General features: G+C 35.0%; 1 protein-coding gene and 1 pseudogene across 1 annotated transcript in view; one reads left to right on the top strand and one right to left on the bottom strand.

Moving 5' to 3' along the window:
- The window catches only part of CNBD1 (cyclic nucleotide binding domain containing 1), a 519,625-nt gene that overhangs the window by 201,391 nt on the left and 298,165 nt on the right, over positions 1-20,069 (bottom strand). Inside the window, exon 6 of the mRNA XM_027870893.1 lies at positions 13,851-14,047. Within this exon, the coding sequence (XP_027726694.1) occupies positions 13,851-14,047 (197 nt within the window). The remainder of the gene's footprint in view (positions 1-13,850; positions 14,048-20,069) is intronic.
- On the top strand, positions 4,174-5,626 carry LOC114050515 (annotated as a pseudogene).

Genomic DNA, 20,069 nt, shown 5'->3' with positions numbered 1-20,069 from the left:
AAGAAGAAGAAGAAGAAGAAGAAGAAGAAGAAGAAGAAGAAGAAGAAATATAGTCTGTCAAATAAATACTGAAAAGAGCTACAGACTGTTCTGAAGATCTGAGAAAGACCTTAGTTCCTTAGATAAATGCACTGAGGTCTTGTTTGAAAACAGGCTGACTGAAAAAATGAATGACAGCACAGTGTTGTGGAAAATCAATTCATTTTCACATGACTATTTTCAGAATTTTGAAGGACATATCTAATAAACTTTAAATTAAATAATATTTTGGAGAATATGGGAAGATTATAAGAAGGATGACTGGGATCATACCAAAGAGAGGCAGAATTTTTTACTTTCATGTCATTTTAGGGATAGGTCTCTGCTTAGGAGAGGAAGCTAAGTGGCACAATAGATAGAATGCCAGGCCTGGAGTCAGGTGGACTCATCTTCCTGAGTTCAAATCTGGCCTCAGACACTTTAGCTGTGTGATCCTGGGCAAGTCACTTAACCCTGTTTGCCTCAGTTTCCTCATCTGTAAAATGAGCTGAAGAAGGAAATGGCAAACCATTCCATTACCTTTGTGAAGAAAACCCCAAATGGGGTCACAAAGAGTCACACTACTGAAACGACTAAAACAACAACACTGCTTTCTAAGAGGTTCTGATTTGAGGCAAAAGAAGCCAAAAGGGGAAGGTTAGAGGATAACCAGATGAATAGAGGAGAAGAAGTGAAGAATATTAATAGTCACGGCCAGAAGGCACAGGAGTTGACTCTATGGGATGCTTATAGTAGAAAGAATAAAAGACCTGAGAGGAGTTGATCAAAGCTAGAAACAGGATATGCAGATGGTTTTTGTTGCTTGTTTGTTTGTTTTTGCTTTTGTTTTGTTGTTTTGTTTTCTGTTTATTTTGTTTTTGTTTTTGAATCATGATGATTAGAAGGAAGGCCTTGCCTTTCTGAGCCCTAATTGACTTGAGAAAGGGAGGATTGTGCCATCTACAGTCTGAGAGAGGGGAAATTTCTCAGGGGGGTTATACGCATTGGACTTTACCACCTTCCCCTGATTTGAGGAGAAACAAGAAGGTGAATGGCAAGTTTGGCATACTCTTTGTTGTTAGAAGAGTAATGGCTTTCCAGGAACTTACTGGACCAGCAGAATCTCTAACTAATACAGGAGGTAACTGGGGAAAAGCTGAACGGCCTTGAGAGAAATAAACTCCTTTAAGTCCCAGAACAGGTATAAGGGGCTCTCAGTTCTGCAGCTTAAGGAAACTACTCATCACAGAAAAAGTGAACTGCTTTCTCAGGGTGCTGACTGGGGAAATCATGTGCAAAAAGAGTTCTCCACTTCTTTAATGGCTTCAGAGTAGCAGAGAATTTACTTTGTCCAGCTGCAGAGTTTTGTGGGGGTTTTTTTAACTACACTCCCTTACAAATTCTGTATGTGACTGATTAAAATCTGAAACCCTATCATTTCATCAAGTGGATTAGGAGACTCAATTGATTAAGGGTCTCCTGGCAAATCCTCCACTATATATCACAATGCCGCAAAATGCTAAAAGGTTTTCACTCAGGTTGGGAAAACAAAAGATTGAAAAGGAGACATTACCACTGTGTGGGGTAGATAGGGCCGTAATTAATAGACTATACAAAAGAGGAAGAAGTGTTTAACTAGGAGAGACATCCATTGTGTTAGATGGTAGAACATCCATAATCTTTTATCCATCCATCTATCCCTATAACTTATGATCCCTAACCTTGTACTTCATTTTTAAAATGGCCTCTATTCCCCCCAATCCTCAATTCACTCTATCCCCCCCATACCAGCCATACTCTCTTCCTTTCCCTATTTCAACTCCTTACTGAAGCAATTTTGTTTATATCTTCTTTGACACAAATGCAATCTAAAAATTCTTGAAAGATGCCAAAAAATAACACTAGTTCACTTTAACAAAAGCTTAAAATTTGTAAAAAATCATTGGTAGGATCATTACTCCTAACAGTTTATTTCATGAAATATGGGCTAAATCTAGCAATATGAATGATTATATTATGTATATGAGTATAAATGATTATTATGTAATAAGAACGATAACAAAATCTTACATTTAAGAAACAAGAAAATTATATACAAAGGGAGAGCAAGGAAGAGATATAGCTAAACAATAATTCATATGAAAAAGACCTTTGAGTTTTAGAGGATGGCGAACTCAAGATGAGTTATTTGGATGAAGTATCAGCCACTTAGGTGAATATGATCTTGAACTGCATTAATAGAAGCAATGTCCAGAACAAGGAAGTTTTTAGTTCTGCCAGACTCCATCTTGAACAGAACACATTTGGAGAACTGTATCACTTTTGGCAACCACAGTTGAAGAGTGTGTCCAAAGAAGAATGTCCAAAAAATGATGACCAGAAAGGTATGGAGACTTAAACCATGCTAGATGATTTTCACCAAATAATATCATCCAAAAAATGCATGGGCAAAATAACAAAAAAAAAGATAATTTTTTCCGAGAAAATGAGGAAAATAGAGTAAAACTTCTGGGATATAATCAAAACAGTCCTATGTCTCTGTGAAATGATCAATGAATAGGTCATGCAAATAAAAAACAAACAAAAAGAAAATCTAGATAAACAAATCAAAAAACCCTAACAAATACAAAAATAGAAATTTTAAAAATCAAAGAAGACATTAAAAAATTGAGGAGTGGAGATAATGGAAAGAAGAGTATAGCTAGTTTAAGAGTAATGTAATAGGAAATAATTGAGGGTTGGAAAGAATAGAGGCCATTTTAAAAATTAAGTACTAGGTTAAAGGTCATAAAGTATAGGGAAAGATGGATTGATAAATGATTATGTTCAAATAAAATAATTTGAGAATTTTGTGACTATGGAAATTAAACATTTGTGGATAATTGCAAGATCACCCATATATCTTTTATCTCAAATTAAGATAATTAGCTTTCACTTCATACCTTTGTACAAAGATGACCAAAGATAAAACCTGAAAATGTTTTATCAGGAGAACAGTCATACAAAACACTTTTTTCTGAAACTGTGAGTTGATTTCACCATTCTGCAAAACAATTTAGAACTATATTCCATGTTAACTATAGTCAATAAACTGTAAATACCTTTTAACCCATAAATTTCCTTCCTAGACATGTGCACAAAGTGGTCAAAGAGAGTGGAAAAGGTCTCATCTGTATAAAATATTTATAGAAGCATTTTTGTTGTTGTTATAGTAAAAGATTAGAAACAAACTTGGTAACCATCAATTGGGGAATTGAACAAAATTATTATTCTGTAAAAAAAATGATAAATATGAAGGTTTCAGTGAAACTTATCAGGATTTACATGAGCTGATACTGAATAAAATGAGCAGAACCAGAACAACTTAAATGACCACAATAATGTAAAGAAAAACAACATTGAAAGACTTCAGAACTCTAATTGATGCAGTGACCCATTATGACTTCAAAAGACTGATGATAAAGCATGTCTGCCACTTCTTGGAAGAGAGACAATGGACTAAAGTCCCAATAAGATGTATTTTTAGACATAGTCAATGGGCTGATTTGTTTACATGGTAAATCTTATTTCTCACAAGGAAAAATTTCTGTTTGGGGTTGGGAAGATGAATAGGTAAATTTAAGAGAAGTATGAAAGATACAAAAAAGGAGCAAAAAATTGTGAATAAATAAAACATCATATGTATTTGTGTGTGTGCTGCGTGTATTATACAATTTTATAGCCTCTTCTGAACTTCTTGGTTTTGTTTTGTTTTTTTTTTCAATAAACACACATACACGCTTTTTATATTTCCAGATTCTAGTACTTTACCTTTTAAATAATAATGGTTCATTTCTGTTGAAAATAATATATTAAATATAAAGAAGAAAACAAAACCAAGTTTAGCAGGGGATATAAAGTCATATAACACAAGTGTGTGTATATGTGCTTACAGAAATATAGGCACAGGGTACCACCAGTTAAATTCTAGCCACTGGGAGCCCTTAGGATGTAGTTGGGAAGACTTCGGTTCCTCCCATTTCATCTCCTCCTCCTTACTCTGCTCTGGGGCTTCCCCTGCACCCTTGGAGGTTGGAGGGCACAGAAATTGCAGCTCTGGCTTTCTCTTATCACGGATCCCAGATCCAGGTCAGATGCAGGACATCCCCAGAGACCATGACTTCCTCTGATGTGGCATGGCACATGGTCTGTCAGTCTCTTGGGGTGATGAAAATATGTTCCACCTCACAACCAGGCAAAGAAGAAAAATTAGATGATAGTCCTCATTGTTTAAATATTACTGGCCATGTTAGTTTTGAAAGTTTGCCTGATCAGTTAGTCAACAGGTCCATTCCACAAGGGTTTTGCTTCAACATTCTTTGTGGGGGGGAAACTGAAATTGGAAAATCAACTCTGATTGACACATTGTTTAACACGAAATTTGATGATCTTGAATCTTCACAATTTCACCCAAATATAAGACTTAAAGCACAGACATATGAACTCCAAGAAAGCAGTGTTTGGTTAAAACTAACCATTGTCAATAGTGTGGGATTTGGTGGCCAGATAAATAAAGAATAGAACTAACAGCTGATAGCTGATTACATAGATGCTCAATTTGAGGCCTATCTCCAAGAAGAATTGAGGATAAAAAGGTCTCTCTTTAAGTACCTTGATTCTCATATCCATGCCTGCCCTTACTTTATTTCACCTATAGGACATTCCTTGAAGACAGTTGATTTGTGAACCATGAAGAGCCTTGATAGTAAGGTAAATATCATCCCTGTGATTGCCAAAGCAGATATAATTTCTAAAACCAAATTACAGAAGTTTAAGATCAAACTGATGAGTGAATTGGTCAGCAACGGAGTTTAGCTTTACCAGTTTCCAAGAAATGATGAAACTACTTCTCAAATTAACTCTACAATGAATGGATATTTGCCATTTGCTGTTGTGGGTAGTATGGAAGAGGTCAAAATTGGAAATAAGATGGTGAAAGCTCATCAGTACCCATGGGGCATCATTCAAGTGGAAAATAAAAATCACTGTGACTTTGCAAAGCTCCGTGAAATGTTTATTTGCACAAGTATAGAGGACCTGAGAAAACTAACCCAAAGCAGACATTATGAACTTTATAGGCAATGCAAACTGGAGGAAATGGGTTTTAAAGATGTAAGCCCAGAGAACAAACCAGTCAATCTTCAGGAGGCCTATGAAATCAAAAGACACAAATTTTATGGTCAACGTCAAAGAAAAGAAGAGAAGATGAAACAGATGTTGGTACAGCTAGTGAAGGAGAAAGAAGCAATCTTAAAAGAAGCTGAAAGAGAGCTGCTGCTGGACAAATTTGAACATCTTAAAAGACTTTGTTCATCAGGAAGAAAGAATGAAACTTGAAGAAAAGAGAAGCCATTTGGAAGAAGAAATAAGTGTTTTTGCTAAAAAAAAAAGAGAAAGAAAGAAGGAGAGAGAGAGAAAGAAAGAAAGAAAGAAAGAAAGAAAGAAAGAAAGAAAGAAAGAAAGAAAGAAAGAAAGAAAGAAAGAAAGAAAGAAAGAAAGAAAGAAGAAAGCTGCATCTGAGCTACTCCAAAATCAGCCTTTAAATGCATCTGGTACCAGTGTGAAATAAAAAAAAAGGAATGTAAGAACTCCAGCTTTATATAATACAGAAGTTCCAGATTTATATAGCAAAGATGATCACATAAGCAAACATGTTTAGAAGTATACTTTGATTTTCTCTTCTTATTATGTAGTGTTTTGTCGTTGTTTTTGCACTGTAACTTTTTTAACTAAGCACACGTTAGATGACCATAGCAACTAGCAATTGCATAAAGATATTTTGAAATAGACGGCCAATACATATGCCATAAGTTACTGATAACATTAGTCTTTATTGCTGCTACTTTGAAATGCACTTAAGCTGTCTCTTTGTATTGCCAAATTATTGACCCTTTGCAAATGCATTGTCCCAAAGATAAGACTTAATACCGTTAAAATTCAGCATTCCATCTCAGTACAAAGGCTGTATTACACTTATATTCACATGAACATGTACAAGAATCATTCTTTAAAAAAAACAATCATTTTGATTATTTTAACATACTAAACATGATTTAATTTTTAGAGCTTTAAAGGAATACCTGAGACTGTTTAACCACTTCCTAGGTATTAGCTGATTGGTGAAGACATTTTATATCTGCATTGTCCAATTATGGAATATGATTGTAAGCTTTTCTATCTTGACTTGCCATACTGATGAATGAAAGTACATGAGCAAAAAATGCCTAAGTTTGGCAGCCTCTTTTCTAGTGATTGCTGCCCTGGGCATTTTTAGGGTATTTGCTTATATTTCATTGATTCTTACCACCTAATGAATTGAGTACTTTAAAACCCTATCTGGTATGTTAGGGAGAAAAAAGAAGTGGTAAGTCCATAGAAATAGAAATTAATGCTCAGACTATAATCACAAATATCTTACTATTAAAGATGTATTATTACAAATTTTAAGTATCTCTGTCCTCTCTACCTACATTGAATGTTTGAATTCAAAGTACCTTAGAAAAACGACATGATTTCTAACCATTAGTTAACAGTCATAGTTTTTGGTTAATATTATTCTTTTTCATATTTGAATATCATTAATAAAACTGACACTTAACTCTTGACAAATAAATTGATATATTTGCAAAAAGAAAAAAAAAGAGGAATACATGCACAGGAAAAAAAGAAGTTTAAACGGGAACACAGATATATAGGACAATTTTTTTTGCTTACTTGTTTAATGTAAACTTTTAAAACTTTTCATTTATTTTATTTTTAATTTACAGAATAAAACAGGAACATAGTATGATTAAAAAAAGATGATTATACATGAAACTGCAAATCCATTATGTACAACTTGCTATTCCTTTTAAATATATAATAAATTTATTATATAAGTTTCTCTTTTTTTACTTTTTTTCCTTCTTTTCCTTCTCTCCCTTCATCCCTAACCTAGAGATGGCTACCATTAGACACAAATATGTATGCATGTACATATATATATATATATATGTATGTGTGTATGCATGTATGTGTGTATGTATGTAAAGTCATTTTATACATACTTCTATTTAGTAGTTCTTCCTCTGGATGCAGATAGCGTCTTCTTTAATATATTCTTTTTCATTAATTTGGGTATTTATGAAAGTCAAAATAACACACTCAAAGTTGTTCTCAAAACAACATTGCTGCTACTATATACAACGTTCTCTTGGTTCTGCTCATTTCATTCTTTGTAATTTCATGCAAGTGTATCCATGTTTTTCTAAGATCATCAAGTCCATCATTTCTTACAGTACAGTAGTATTCCATCACAATCGTATACCACAACTTGTTCAACCATTCCCCCACTGACAGGCACCCTTACAATTTCCAGTTCTCTGCCACCACAAAGAGAGCTGCTGTAACATTTTAGAAGATATAGGTTCTTTTTCTTTTTCCCTAAACATCTTTGGAAATAAACCTAGTAGTGTTATTGCTAAGTCAAAAACTATAGGCAGTTTAATAACTCTTTGGGCATAAGTCCAGATTGCTTTCCAAAATGGTTGAATCAGTTCACAATTCCACCAACAATGAATTAATGTCCTAATTTTTCCACATCCCCTCCAATATTTGTTGCTTTCCCCTCCAATCATTTTAGCCAATCTGATAGATATAAAAATATATCTCAAGGTTGTTTTGATTTGCATTTTTCTAATCAATAATGATTTAGAAAACTTTTTTATGTGACTATAAATTATTTTGATTACTTCATCTAGGAACTGCCTGTTTATATATTTTGGCCATTTATCAAAAAAGTTCTTTATGTATTTGAAATATGAGACCTTTATCTGAGAAAAGGTCTATAATTTTTCTCTAATTTTTGGCTTTCCTTCTGATTTTGGCTCCATTTATTTGTATAAAACTTTTTTAATTTAATGTAACAGAAATTATCCATTTTACACCGTACTGTGCTCTGTATCTTACTTATTCATAAATTGTTTGCCTATCCATAAGTCTAATAAGTAATATGTTCCATGTTCTTCAAACTTTCTTGTAATATCTCTCTTTATATGTAGGTCACGTATCCATTTTGAACTGTTGTTAGTTGAACAATTGATTAATAGTAGGCATAGAACAGTATAATTTAGAAGTAGCCTCTGCACTTTAGTTTATGTCTGCCTGTCTTTAAATAGGGATAGAATCTGAAGTAAATTTCCAACAGAAACTGACATTCACACAGTTCACCAAGAACAGAAAAATTGATTTTTTTTTTTTTTTGCTTTTTGGTGAGGCAATTGGGGTTAAGTGATTTGCCCAGAGTCACATAGCTAGTAAGTGTTAAGTGTCTGAAGCTGGGATTTGAACTCAGCTCCTCCTGACTCCAAGGCCAGAGCTCTATTCACTGCACCACCTCGCTGCCTACCTGAAATTGTTTTTGTTTTTGTTTTTTATAAGGAGGAAGATTTGGGGATGCTATCAAGCATTCAGTATTCTAAAGCTAAACAATACAGCAGAAGTTAGAATATCTAGTCTCACCATTCTGACTAGTACTACAATTACCTCAATCCAGTTTAATGAATTTGAGATATACTCATGACATTTCATTTCTCTGTTATATAATGTAGCCATCATTCTCACAGAAAGCAGAAGCTTGCAAAAAATCTATCTACTCCACAAGGATAAATGAATAAAAAATAATTGTTAAACAATGTCAAGAATGGCAGGTTGGTATAGTGATTAATGAGCCATCTTGGAAGCAAAGAAGATATACTATATAGGGTTCAATATACTAGCTGGGCAATCTTAGACAAATCACTTAACCTCTGGGTGCTCGAAGCAGTTTCTTCAGTCATCCTGATCAATATCTGGCCACTGGACCCAGATGGCTCTGGAGGAGAAAGTGAGGCTGGTGACTTTGCACATCCCTCCCTCACTCAAATCAAAATCAATTGCAATTCACGGCATCATCTCCCTGATGTCACGTTCCTCTTCAAGAACAAAGGACAAACCACACACATACAAGTTGCAGAAAATAAGTTAATCTATTAGGGGGAGTTTCCTCACTGGGAGTTCCCTATATCAGTGAAATCAAAGGTCCCACCCTATTCCCTATATGCCAAGCACTGGGGATCCAAATCTAAAAAGACAGTCCCTCCTCTTCCTGAACTCACATTCTAAATAGGTGAGGCAACATATCCAGAAGGGAAGATGTCAAGATACAGATACTAAGGTTGTTTCTCTAGGAAAATGGCAAAGTTCAGGGTTTCTTAAGTGGCATTGGCAAGTCAGATGGCAATAGCTATGGGACTAGAATTCAGGGGTGGGGAATCTGTGGCCTCAAGGTCATATGTGACCCTCTAGGTCCTCAAGTATGGCCCTTTGGCTGAATCCAAACTTCACAGAACAAAACCCCTTCATAAAAGGATTTGTTCCGTTAAACCTGTATTCAATCAATAGGCCATACACAAGGACCTAGAAGGCCACATGTGGCCTCGAGGCTGTAGGTTCCTTACCCCTAGATATGTATTGATCAGGAGAGATAGTAAGACACTTTTCCCATCCTGGCTAGATTCTCTTTAGGAAACAAAGTCCATGAATTGGGAGAGGAAAGTTGCAATTGTAGTGTAAACCACAGTATGAGGCAGGGAGCTGGGAGATGAAGTGCCCTACGCAAGGGACAGCAAATAGCATGGTATAGTGTGGAGTAAAGTATTTGAAGATTGTAAAAGGAAGAAGGGGCAATGTGTCCCACTTCATGTCAGGTGGGATCTAGGCTGGGTAGGCAGGCAGGGTAAGTGAATAGGGAGGAGAATCCATTAATTAAATAAAGGATGTCAATTTATTCTGTGCTTCTTTTCACAATAGTGTCACTTTTCATTAATTTTATTCTCAGGATTCTTTGATGAAGAAAACGTAGCAGTAACAATTTTTTATTTAGCTGATAGAATTTTAGAAGTTATTCACAAATCTGCAATAATTATGGTGACCAGAAGAGATAATCCTTCTTTTCAAAAAATGAATATGTATTTTTAGCCAAGTTTTGCAAAAGGACTATCCTTTTTCACACCAGGGGTAATTCGATCAGTCAATAAACATTTCTTAAGTGCTGCTTCTGACATTCAACTGAGAAATGATGCATTTTGAATAATTTTATGTTTCTGGCATAAAAGATGTGCAAAAAGGTTCTGAAGGGAATTTTGTTTGTTCTTGGAAAAGCAAATTTTGACGTGATGATTAGAATATATTTTAGATTTTAAAATGAACCATCCTTGTTCAAATAGAAATGAAATAACGAAATCAGCATGGCTTCTAGATCCCCAGAAAGCTTTGAGCATAAGAAACAGCAAACAACAAATATACTTTAAGATGTAAGATTTGGAAATACTAGGGAAAGGTTCCACACCACCTCTTAAACAATTCCATCAGGTTATCTATTTACTGAATACAATATCTAAGCAATACATCTTGAGCTCTTCCCCCTATTCAATTCCGAGCCCAGGTCACTGGTGTTTTAATATATAAGAAAACTTTAAATGATTCAAAGCTTCTCCCAAAAACAAAAACCTTTGTATTTACTGTTCTCCATGCTTAGAATCCTTTCCCTCCTTACCTGTTCCTTCTAGTTTTCTTGGGTTTTTTCAAGATCCATTCCAAATCCCTTTTTCCATCAAAGGTCTTTCTTAGTCTTTCTCCCCACTCCATCTCCCATACCCAGCTTCTAGTGCCTCTCTATTTGGATTCCTTCTACTCTGTATGTTTCTTGCATGTACTTTGCTGTTTCCATGTTATCTCCCTCATTGGAATGTAAGTTCCTTGAATTGAGAAACCATTTTTTCCCCATTCTTTGTATCCCCCCTACTTATCACAATGCTTGACATAAAGTAATTGTTTAATAAATGTCCAATATTTTAATCAATCATCTCTGATAAAAGTCTAACATATGAAAAATATTAAATATCACATTTTAAGACATAGAGCCATTCTTTGATTAATAATTCATCCAATGATATAATAAACACATAGGTTTTACTTAATTTAAAAATATGTAAAAGTGTTCAAAATTTCTTATAAAAGAACTGTAAATTAAAAACACACTGAGATAATACCCATCAAAATGACAAAGTTGAAAATGAGCAAAAACTTTGATAGGATTTCAGGAAAATATACATTAATTCACTGATGTGAAACTGAGAATTTGTCTAATCATTTTGGACATCAATATAAAATTATACTTGTGACTATTTTAACATAGGTGTTACTAACATTTTATTTAGCCAGTTATCATAAAAATCAGTTTTAAAAGTGAGTAAAAAATAAATACGCTATTATTTGTGAGGTTTTGCTATCCTGTCCTGTGATGTCACCATAGAAACTATAAATCATCCCTGTCCTTAACTCAACAAGTATACTCTCCTCTAGAGGTTTCATTTCCATAAGTTTCAACTGCCATCTATATGCAGATGGCTTCCAAAATCTATATTTATCTTTAGCCATAATATATCCCCTGAGCACAAGACTAAAATATCCAGCTCCTTAGACATTTCTATTAGATACCCAACAAGTATCTATGAAGAGGTAGATTTGTTCTCAGTACAAGGATGAAACTTTTTTTAAAAGACACTGCTATTATGGAGCAGGCTGTGATAGGAGGCAACTGATTCCTCCTCACTAAAGCCCTTCAAAGAAATTGTGAATAACTCCTTGCTGATTATGTCTATTCGTTGATTTAACTTCCTTAATACTATTGGAGGCACCACCATCCTTCCATTCGGCTAGATTCACAACCTCTATCTCATCCTTAGCTCCTCACTCTCTCTTACCCCACGTTTCCCATTATTTGCTAACACACATGGTTTTACAACATATTTCTTATATACCTCCTTCAGTCTGTTTATTTAACCTCAATTCTAGTTGACCCTCATCTCCTCTTGCTTGAACTTTTGCAATAACCTCCTAATTAGTTTCCTTCCCTAAAGTCTTTCCTCGCCATCAATCCATTTTCTACCCAGCAGCCCAGGTGACTTTCCTAGAATATATGTCTGATCATGTTACTCCTACTCAATAAATACAATGGCTCGCAATTGCCTGTAGGATCAATTATAAACTATTTTGGTTTGGCATTTAAAGTTTTCCAAAAGCTGGCACATTCTTATCTTTCCAAGCTTCTTACTTATCACTCTCCTCCATAATCTATCATCTAGCCATACTCCTTGCTGTTCCTCATACTCACTCCATCTCTTGCCTCTATGATTTTGCATTTTTCATCTCTCACACCTAGAATACACTCTCTCATCAATTTTGCCTCTTAGAATGCCTGGTTTCTTTCAAGATGCAACTCAAGAACCATCTTCTACAAGAAACCTTTCCTGATCTGTTCCCCCGTCTACCAACTCTCACTTTTAGTGCTTTCTTTCTAAAATGTCCCTTGCATTTATATACACACACACACACATATGTATTTATATAGATATATCTGCCTACATCTGCATGCACGCTTATGTATGTACATGTAATATGCTCTGTTGAAATATAGTTTCTTGACAGCAGAGATTCACTTTTGTTGTGTATCCCCAGCACTTAGTACAGTGCCTAAAATATAGTGGGTCCTTAATAAATGTAGGGGACTGACTGATGTATAGGAAAGGATTCTTAATGAGGAATGGATTAGCCTAGAAATCTCTGCTATCCCTTTAAACTCAAATTCTGAGTCTGGACCATGTATTTTGAGCTCAATATGCACACAATATAACTAATTTCTTTCTCCAAATTTGTACTTCCTTTTGGTTTTCCTATTTCTCTTAATGGTCCTAAAATGTACTTCCAGCTCACCATCCCTACTAAACCTTACAGTCTGAATCATAAAATCTCAAAATTTGAAGGAACTTTAACTGCCATCTAAATCAACACACACTTAAACAGAAAATTCTTTTAATATGAATTGGGCTTTTTTTTTCCACAGAGGTGAAGCTTATGAATCCCTCCTCAAAAAGATGTTTTTAAATGCAAAAATTAAAATATGTAAGATTACAAAAGAAACCAATTATATTAAAATACAGTTATAAAAACATGTTATAAGCAATTTTACAGACTCTGAACTAAGTTCCCCCATTCTAAAACATGCTTGTCTAGTAATCATCCAGCCTTTGCTTAAGTACCTCCCATGAAAGGAAACTACCTCCACAGACCGCTGGACAACTCTAAGTGCTAGAAAGTTTTTTCATGACATCAATTGTAAATTTTCTCCTGCAACTTCTACACCTGGATACTAATTGTGGCCTCTGTACTTTGTGCAACATCTCTAAACAATCTTATACACGACAAACCTTGAAGACAGCTCTCATAAAACACTGAAATCTTCATTTCTTAGGCTAAATGTCCCCAGTTTGTAACTTTTCTGAGCTTCGGTTTCTATATCTGTGAAATGAGGAGATTGAACCAAAAGGATACTAAAATAAATCCCCTTACTGAGGCAAAATATCACTATCCAGAAATGAATGGTCAAGTGGATTTTAAGCCCTATAGGGACACATAAGAAGTTTAAGAAAAAAGTGAATAATGAAAACATTATTTAACATATATGTATAAATTCAAACATAAGAAATTACAAGAGGATGTACAATATGTTAAAAAAAACACATTGATAGTATCAGACATATAAATGTTATAATCAAATTCCAGATTCAGTCATCATTATAGAACCTGTAGTTTCAGGGGAAAAAAGTTTAATAACAGTTCTCTCAATATTATTATTACTCAAATAAAGAGATCTAGAGTTGTGTATCAGGACAAGTTTAAACTATTTCGTCACAATAAATGAATGAACTACTTACTATTATGTAGTGTGGATACATAAGAGAATGATATTCTGCAAGTGGACTCTCCTGGAAAAGTTCTTCTTCAGACAAATATTCTGAGGATTGCTCACTTAAAAAATCTGTAGGCACTAATTCAATCATTTTTTTGTATACTTTGCTCCGTGGTCGGACAAAACCTTTCAATATGATATAAAAACCTTCATTTGCAACTACTGAAAGAAAATTAGAGAAAAAGAAATTGAATATTAAACTTTCATCTCCCAGACCACCTCCTATGAACGCATGTGTCACCTATGATTTCTCTTTTATTTTAATTCATTTATTTTATTCTGTGCAATATCAATGACCTTTAGAGTAGGCATACAAAAATCACTCAAAACCATAAAGGCATCAATGGCACAAATAAACATTCATAGCCTCATTGACATTTTCTGGAGAAGGACCATGCACATGTATTTGTAGAAACAAAATGGGATCATTGGCAAAGGATCAAGAATTTGGGGAACCATGATAATGTAGAGTTGGAATTTTACTGAAATCTAAAAGTAATCATTCCCAATATTTAATCTCAACTCTCAACACGGAAGATAAAGAAATAGATAGACCGAGAAAGTATTTATTAAGCACTTTCAATATGCCAGGCACTGTGTAGGAAAGGCAAACTTAGCATAAAGGGTTATAACAATTAACAGGAGGCCATTGTCTAGAACACTAGTGCCAAGCGCCAACAATGAAACTATCAGAGAATGGTTAAGTGTTTAACCAAACTGAACCGCTAGCTGTTAGCCAACTTTATCCTGCTGTCTTCTACTTCTGTGCTCTGTACCTATACCTGATACTTGTCACAGAATCCCTCCAGTAGTCTACCTTTCTTTTCAGTCCAGCCTTTCCCAGTCTCCCCACTGTGAGTAATAAATGACCTTTCCCTCCACATATCTCATATGCCTCCCTTTGCCTTTTATGTGTGTTCACAAACTCATTCTCTAACTCCCTTTAAAAACATGGACATTTCTTATCTTGCTACTAGATTGTAAACTACTTGAGGTCAAGAACACTGCTGACTACCAGCGGTTGAGAGGAATAGTGAGTGGTACAGAGTACAGAATGCCAGCCTTGCAGTCAGAGAATAGGTTCAAAGCCTAGTTCTAAAACTCACTAGCTGTGTGACCTTTGATAAGCCACTTAACCCCTTGCTCACTCTCCTTATGGAGACAATTATTTTACTAGTTACCTTACAGGATTGTTGTAAGAAAAAGTAATTTGCCAACTTTATATCACTCTATAAATATGAACTGGTATTATGGTATAGAACACTGCAACTAGTAGATGTTTAACAAATATCAGATGAAATAATTTAAGATTGTGGAACTAAATATAAGTTTAATACAGGTACAGATACACAGACAGAGGTTGGCAGGTAAGCACTTAATAACCACGTTGTTAAGAGGATTCTCAATCTAGTATCAGTTGGATTACATGGTCTCTGAGGTCCCTTCCAATGGTGAGTTTCTGTCTCTGAATGGCGAATGCAGCTTCCCAAAAAAAACATCATTAAAGCTGTCCCATTTCTTCCTGACTCTGTTCTCAGTTCAGTGACAATGGATCGATCAGATAAAATAATTCATATTAGCTCCTTTATCAAAATTGGCCCTCTCTCTAAGCCAAATAACCAGGAAAAATTCTCCTCTCCTTAAGAAAGCCTTTAAGAAATAAAGTCAGTGGTGAAAATTTCAGGACATTAGCAAAAATATTTTTGGTCATTGTTCTTTTCTTAGTCCTTCAATTTATACTTTGTATTAAAATTTAAAAAATAAAATTTGACCACACAGGTGTTTTGCTTAATTCATCTCTATATAATACTAGCCTTCTGTGATAAGAACAACATTTATTCTATGTAGACCAGCTCAGCTCCTCTCTACAGGGACAAGGAAAGCACCCTGGAGACTTAATCGGTCCCAGGGACTAAGTCTAAAGCATTGAAGCAGCTTCCCGGTAGCTTTAGGTATAAAGAGAGCAGCCCGCATGGAACAGGGGCTACTTAGACTTGGTGGATTCCATACTGCTCTGGAGCCATCGCAGACTTCTAACAGGGCTCAGCCCCACGGCAAATGAAGAGGCTGGTTGATGGGGGCAGGGGCAGTAGTCCAAATGCTACTGTTCAGGAAATTTCTTTTATTAAAGGCAGTATGGTCTATGAGTGTCTCTTTTCATTCCAGTTCCAAGTCTCAACCACCAAAATGAACAGAGACAACCTTGGCTCAGAACATTCTTTGTATGATCAAGCAAAGGTGAAATTGTATGAACTTCAGATAGGAAACTTTTTTCTTTCATTTCAAAAATGGGTAAAATACATGAATAGTGCCTGTCTAAAGGTTATAGTTTGGGTTTGTATTTTTTGTTTGTTTTTAATTTGAAGGGAAGGTCCATGGAGCAAAGAGAATTAGATGTGGCTCTGCTATTATCTGTGGTCTTTGGAAAATTAATTAACCCCTCTAGCACTTAGCATCCTCATCTGTAAACTGAAAGGTTTCAAGTAGATGATTTTTAAGTTTATTCCTTCCTACCTTTCCATCTCTAAAATAGTTTCTTATTCCAAACAAAGTTTACCTTACCCACTAAAAAGTGTCTTAATCTATAATCTTGAGTGATTTTCTATTTAAATGATTAAAAGTTTGAAAAAATTGTGTACACTTTGAAACTATGCACTGAATAAACAAGCTTCTGGATTTTATGCTTTAAGTAAAAAAAAAAGAAAAGAAAAATCTTACTGCATGTTATTAGTATAAAAGGGATTACAGATTATATTATCACATAGCATGCACAAAAAGTTATAAATCAATATTTTATTGGAAAGATTACAAAGTCATATGTGTATATAAATATACGTACATGCACGCGCACACACACATATGAAAACTAGGTGACACCATGGGTAGAGAACTGGACATGGAATGAGGAAGACACTATCTGTGATGTTGGGGAAATCACTTAACCCCTGCCTCAGTTTCCTCAACTATAAAATGGGGGTAATGGCAGCACCGACCTTGTAAGGTTGTTGTGAGGATCAAATGAAATAATATTTGTAAAGTGCTTAGCCTAGTGCCTGACACATAGTAGGTGCTATATAAATGCTTATTACCCTTCCTCTCCCATATATATGTTTAATGTAGCATTAATATATCACATAATATATGAATATGTCATTTATAATATATTGACATGTAATAACATAATTAATTTGTGATGTATACTTAATATATAAATATGTATATGTTTATATTATACACACATGTACCTCAACAAGTGTTTATTTTCTGTATGCTGGGGCACTGTACTAGGTCCTGGGACATAAAGACAAAAATGAAATAATCACAGTTCTCAAGGAGTTTACATTATATATTCCATATGTGCACAAATAAATACAAAATACAAAGAAAATAAATAAAAGTAATTTCTGATGGAAACAAGCACTAACAACCCAAGGAATATGGAAAGATTTCTTGTAGGAGGTAGCCCTTGCACTGAGAATCTTAAAGAAAGAGATTGGACTGAGGCGGGAGAATATTCAAAAAGAATCTGAGAAAAACAATTTGTGATTACCAAAAAAGCAATATTTATCTCTTAGTGCTAATGCAGGGCACATTTTCAATTCCAATTTCATGCTCTCCCCTTCTCATGCAATAATATGTAATAACCATGATAACAGACATAGTCATTGCAGTATCACATATCTGTACAGCGCCTTATGGTTACAAAACACTTTACATACATTTTCCTATTTAAGCCATACAATTACTCTCTATAGTATAGATATAAAAAAGAGTAGAAAACTTGAAAGATTTTACAGATGCAATAACCAAAGCTGAAATGGTTCAAATGATTTGACCAAGCCAGTTAGGGCCAGAGCCAGGACCAAAACCAAGGTTTTCCAACTCCCTACATCTGGTGCTCTTTCTATCATACCGCACTACTCTCATGACTCTGGAACTTATTTTTGAGACATTACCGAGAAATATTATAGGCCATTAGATGGATAAGACAAAGAAATCAAGCTATAGTGTGTGTGCGTGTGTTTGTGTGTGTGTGCATGTAACAGAAATTAAACATTTATGCTGTATCTGAAAAGCTGGAACAATGTATTTTGGTTCAGCCCCACTCATAAAACCAAAGAGACAGATGAGAATTGGGAAAATAAAGAGAGGGTTATGTAGTTCTTGGTCAGTAGATGAAATAGAATACATATTAGGGAAGGAAGGGAGCGAAGGAGGAAGGAAGGAACATAGAAAAGAAAGAAGGAAGGAAGGAAGGAAGGAAGGAAGGAAGGAAGGAAGGAAGGAAGGAAGGAAGGAAGGAAGGAAAGAAATGTACAGACGATAATCAGTATAGAAAAGGATCAGTCCTATTTGGTGACCTAGTGACCTCTATAATATATAGTATTACAGAGGAAAACAATTATATTGAAATACTTTTTTTTTAAGTACACAGATCCCAGGTTAAGAACTATTCTTTAAAGAGCATTTTTTAGGGGTCGAGTAGGACATGGTTCATGAGATGAATATTGAGGCAGGAATGGTAGAATGTAACAAAGCAAGTCAGCTGGGAGTGGGGAAAAAGCAATTCTTAGGGCCCTCCTTTGCCCTAGGGGCTTTTTTTAAAGCTGCTTCTTTAACATTGCACAGAAGAGCTGAGTAATGGCCCAAGTGACTAAACCCCTCAGAGAATGGGATTATGACTCTTCTGGAAGAATAAAACTAGCTAGGGATGTCAGTGGATAGAGCACCTGTCATTAAGTCAAAAGGACCTGATTTCAAATCCAGTTTCAGACACTAGTTGTGTGACCCTGAGCAAGTCACTTAACCCTGATTGCCTCAAAAAAGAAAAAAAAAAAAGAATAAAGTGATTTATGAGATAAACCCTCTTTGCTAATTCCTATAGCAAGAGGAAGTAGGATCAGTGACCAAAAAACTAAACAATGATTTTCCTAACCCTGTTGGGTTCAGAGTTCATGTGGTTGTAGGTAACTTCAGTTTGAAAGAGGCTGCAAGAATGGCAATAGAGATACTGTGATTTTATTCTCATTTGTAAATTCTATACCTGCAAGTCAAAAACAGAACACTTCAGTCTGCTTATCTATGTATTGTACTTCATGACGACCAACTCACAGCCAACCTGGGCAGATAGAGTAGCTTTCCTAGTGGGATGGGGTGATTTTGATTTGATATATTCATACTGACCATACCTCTAAGACTAACCAGAGAAGCACTTGCCACCCAGAAAGAAGTGAGATTGTCAACTCTCTGGAGAGCAAAGGGAGCTTTGCATTTTCCTGGAGCTCTGCCTAGGATTAATGGAAATGTATAATCATCAAGGTGAATCTGGTCTGTATTGCGAAGAGGATCTTTGGACATTTGTCCACCTATCAGGGTTGATTTCTACTTGCCATGGGCATTTTCTTTCAAAATATATTTAAGACTTTAGTAGTCTGGCCTGAGATGAATCACTTTTTGGCCATGAGTGACATGATCAGAGTCTCATTATAATATTCATTATCCCACTAAGTGTTAACCAATCAGAGTTTATTCTCACTAGGTGTCAGGAACACCTACTCTTCTAAGGATATACAAGCATCAAGAGGCCTCCATGTGGGGTCTTTTGGTTTGTGAGAGAAAGCCAAATGACCATCCTTTTATTAATTATTCCCTAACCATATTTAATAAAGTAATTAATTATCCAAAAATTATATCTCTTGCACTTTTCATATGTCTCTCTATATAGATAGATATCACATATGATATATGCAAATATAACCCAGTATTCTTTCTTTCAGATAATGGGCATTTATAGTGAATGTTTATTGAATGAATAAATATTACCTGGAAAGGATAAATTGTGTGACATTATAAATGTGCATAGCAAAGTGAATTTCTCCTGTCTGTCTTAGACCTAAATAAAAGGATTAGTATCCCATGGTTTTAAAACAGTTACACCTTTCTCTTTCTCTTTATAAAATGAATTTTTTTAATCCTCTCATTTTTGCCACTTTCATAAAATAGATACAGTTTTCTATAGCAGTTAAAAGATTTAAATTTACATTATATATTGTCAGGTCAGCACCATAGTGAGGATATATAACACTCAGAACTACTAGCCTGTTGACAGATAACAGAGGGAGACTTACTCTAATCATGTATTTTATAGCAGAGCTGTTCCAACACTAGAATAGATCATAAAAGC

Source organism: Vombatus ursinus, unplaced genomic scaffold (genome assembly GCF_900497805.2).
Source record: "Vombatus ursinus unplaced genomic scaffold, bare-nosed wombat genome assembly UNPS02000577.1, whole genome shotgun sequence".
Classification (NCBI taxonomy): domain Eukaryota; kingdom Metazoa; phylum Chordata; class Mammalia; order Diprotodontia; family Vombatidae; genus Vombatus; species Vombatus ursinus.
This window is presented reverse-complemented; position numbering and strand designations above follow the sequence as displayed.